The sequence below is a fragment of the Meles meles genome, chromosome 11 (assembly GCF_922984935.1).
Source record: "Meles meles chromosome 11, mMelMel3.1 paternal haplotype, whole genome shotgun sequence".
Lineage (NCBI taxonomy): Eukaryota > Metazoa > Chordata > Mammalia > Carnivora > Mustelidae > Meles > Meles meles.
This window is the reverse complement of record NC_060076.1, coordinates 72179232-72182155: the sequence shown is the minus strand read 5'-3', so window position 1 is coordinate 72182155 and position 2924 is coordinate 72179232. Positions and strand designations below refer to the sequence as shown.

The 2924-nt window shown below is 46.1% G+C and overlaps 1 protein-coding gene across 4 annotated transcripts; it reads left to right on the top strand.

The window, feature by feature from the left end:
- Window positions 1-671: 671 nt before the first annotated feature.
- Window positions 672-2545, top strand: LOC123953280 (tubulin beta chain-like). Of its 4 annotated transcripts, none has more exons than XM_046023384.1 (2): window positions 672-694; window positions 1210-2545. In XM_046023384.1, exon 2 carries the CDS (start codon window positions 1211-1213, stop codon window positions 2543-2545), a length of 1335 nt encoding a protein of 444 aa, XP_045879340.1. In that variant the 5' UTR covers window positions 672-694; window position 1210. The 4 variants fall into 4 exon arrangements, with proteins under 4 accessions (XP_045879340.1, XP_045879339.1, XP_045879338.1 ...); XM_046023383.1 differs by lacking the exon at window positions 672-694 and having other exon boundaries at window positions 1118-1244; window positions 1377-2545; XM_046023382.1 differs by lacking the exon at window positions 672-694 and having other exon boundaries at window positions 1118-1376; window positions 1473-2545.
- Window positions 2546-2924: the final 379 nt, after the last annotated feature.

The following is a 2924-nucleotide window of genomic DNA, read 5'->3' as shown; positions in this document are numbered from 1 at the left end:
GTTTTTGCATTATTATCAAATGCAGGGCCCCTTTCTGATCTCACCATTTCACCATGCATCTTGGAATTCAGTAAGTGCGTACCCTAACTTGCCCGGATCCTAAATTATCTGGTTGGTTTTTCAGCCTAGAATCTGAGACACTTTTTAGAAACATGCCCGGAATAGAGAAGCTGTGTCGGGGCACATGTCCTGCAAATATGGCCCTAGAAACCAGTGATATGGCGTTTACTCAACGCACAAGTCATAAATTCCCACAGAAGAAAAATGTGAAAGACTGGGTGCTAGACAAGAAGGAAGCAGGTAAAGGGATAGTTGCTTCGTCATCCACTTTTAATTATTTTACCTGACCCTCAACAACCTTGTCAGCAACACAGGGCTGTTGAACAACCCCGGTGTGGCAGGACCCCCGAATGTCACTTCTGCATAAAGCATGTATGTCATCTATTTTTTTCTTCAATAAAGAGATTTAATAGCCAAAAAAAAAAAAAAAAAAAGAAAAAAGAAAATAGGAGTATTTCTATTATTTTGGGCAAAGCAAACTTCACAACAGGAAAATTATCAGTGGTAAAGAAAAGCATTATATAACAACAAAGAGGTCAATTATCCAAGAAGACAGAACACTCCTTAACAGGTACACATGTAACAACATAGTGTCAAAATATGTGAGGCAAAAACTAGTATAATTGCAAGAAAAATTGGATGAATCCACTGTTATTGTTGGAGATCTCAGTAGCACTTTCTCAGAAATGGGCAGATTCAGCAGGCAGACAACCAGTTAAGATATAGTTGACCCAACAAACATCAACAATCAACTTGCTGTAATTGACATTTATAGAATACCTCATCCAACCACAGAATACACTTACTTCTCAAGCTCACATGGAACGTTCACTAAGATGGACCATATTTAGGACCACAAAACACACCTTAACAAATATAAAATAGAAAACGCACACATGGCAATTCACAGACCTGTACCTCTGGAGCTAATAATACATTATATGTTAATATAAAAACTTTTTTTAGTTAAAAAAATAGAAATTGCTCTCAGAACCTTCCTGTGGCTGTGTTTGGACCTCGCTGCTCCAGCCTCCGGGACACGTCCCATCCATCCAGCCTGAGACTAGCAGTATAGGAAAAAAAATTCCATATCATTTCTTGCCCCGTACACACCTTGAGGCGAGCAAAAAAATTAAAATAAATTTTAACAATGAGGGAAATCGTGCACATCCAGGCCGGTCAGTGTGGCAACCAGATTGGTGCCAAGTTCTGGGAGGTAATCAGTGATGAACACGGCATCGACCCCACTGGAACCTACCACGGTGACAGCGACCTGCAGCTGGATCGCATCTCCGTGTACTACAATGAAGCTACAGGTGGCAAATATGTTCCTCGTGCTATCTTGGTGGATCTAGAAGCCGGGACCATGGACTCTGTTCGCTCAGGTCCTTTTGGGCAGATATTTAGACCAGACAACTTTGTTTTTGGTCAATCTGGGGCAGGCAACAACTGGGCCAAAGGTCACTACACAGAGGGGGCTGAGCTGGTTGACTCAGTCCTGGATGTGGTAAGGAAGGAGGCAGAGAGCTGTGACTGCCTACAGGGCTTCCAGCTGACCCACTCACTGGGTGGGGGCACAGGCTCTGGAATGGGCACCTTGCTCATCAGCAAGATCCGAGAAGAGTATCCTGACCGCATGATGAACACCTTCAGTGTGGTACCCTCACCCAAAGTGTCTGACACTGTGGTTGAGCACTACAATGCCACCCTCTCCGTCCATCAGTTGGTAGAGAACACAGATGAGACCTACTGCATTGACAACGAGGCCCTTTATGACATCTGCTTCCGCACTCTCAAGCTGACCACGCCAACCTATGGAGACCTGCACCACCTCGTCTCAGCCACCATGAGTGGTGTCACCACCTGCCTCCGCTTCCCTGGTCAACTCAATGCTGACCTCCGGAAGCTAGCCATCAACATGGTGCCCTTCCCACAGCTCCACTTCTTCATGCCAGGCTTTGCACCTCTGACCAGCGGTGGAAGCCAGCAGTATCGGGCCCTCACTGTGCCTGAACTCACTCAGCAGGTCTTTGATGCCAAGAACATGATGGCTGCCTGTGACCCCCGCCATGGCCGTTACCTCACTGTGGCTGCTGTCTTCTGCCGCCGCATGTCCATGAAGGAGGTATATGAGCAGTTGCTCAATGTGCAGAACAAGAATAGCAGCTACTTCGTGGAGTGGATCCCCAACAACGTCAAGATAGCAGTCTGTGATATCCCACCTTGTGGCCTCAAGATGGCAGTCACCTTCATTGGAAATAGCACAGCCATCCAGGAGCTCTTCAAGCACATCTCAGAGCAGTTCACAGCCATGTTCCGGCGCAAGGCCTTCCTCCACTGGTACACAGGTGAGGTTATGGACGAGATGGAATTCACCGAAGTTGAGAGCAACATGAATCACCTTGTCTCCAAGTACCAGCAGTACCAGGATGCCACCGCAGAAGAGGAGGAGGATTTCGGTGAGGAGGCCAAAGAGGAGGCCTAAGGCAGAGCACCATCACCTTAGGCTTCTCCATTCCCACAGCCTTCTTCTCAGCTGCCCCTATCCTCTCCCTCAGAATTACATTTTCTGCCTCTGTCTCTTTTTTTTTTTCCTTTTTTTTTTTTTTTTTGGTGGGGGGGGTCAGTGCCTGGCACATAATAGGCACTCAATAAATACTTGTTGTTTGTTGAATGTCTCCTCTCTTCCACTCTGGGAAACCTAGATTTCTGCCATTCTCAGTAATCCTGTATTTCCTTCCAGTGTTCCCTTCTCCCATCTGTCCAGTTGGTATTTCCCTTTGTTTTATAAGATAATTCTCCAAGAAGCTGGGTCTCATCAGATTCCATCTAGAACCAAGTGCTTAAAACCCAGTAGATGACCA

Coding starts and splice junctions, on each gene's coding strand:
- LOC123953280 (XM_046023384.1), top strand. CDS start 1,211: ATGAGGGAAATCGTGCACATCCAGGCCGGTCAGTGTGGCAACCAGATT.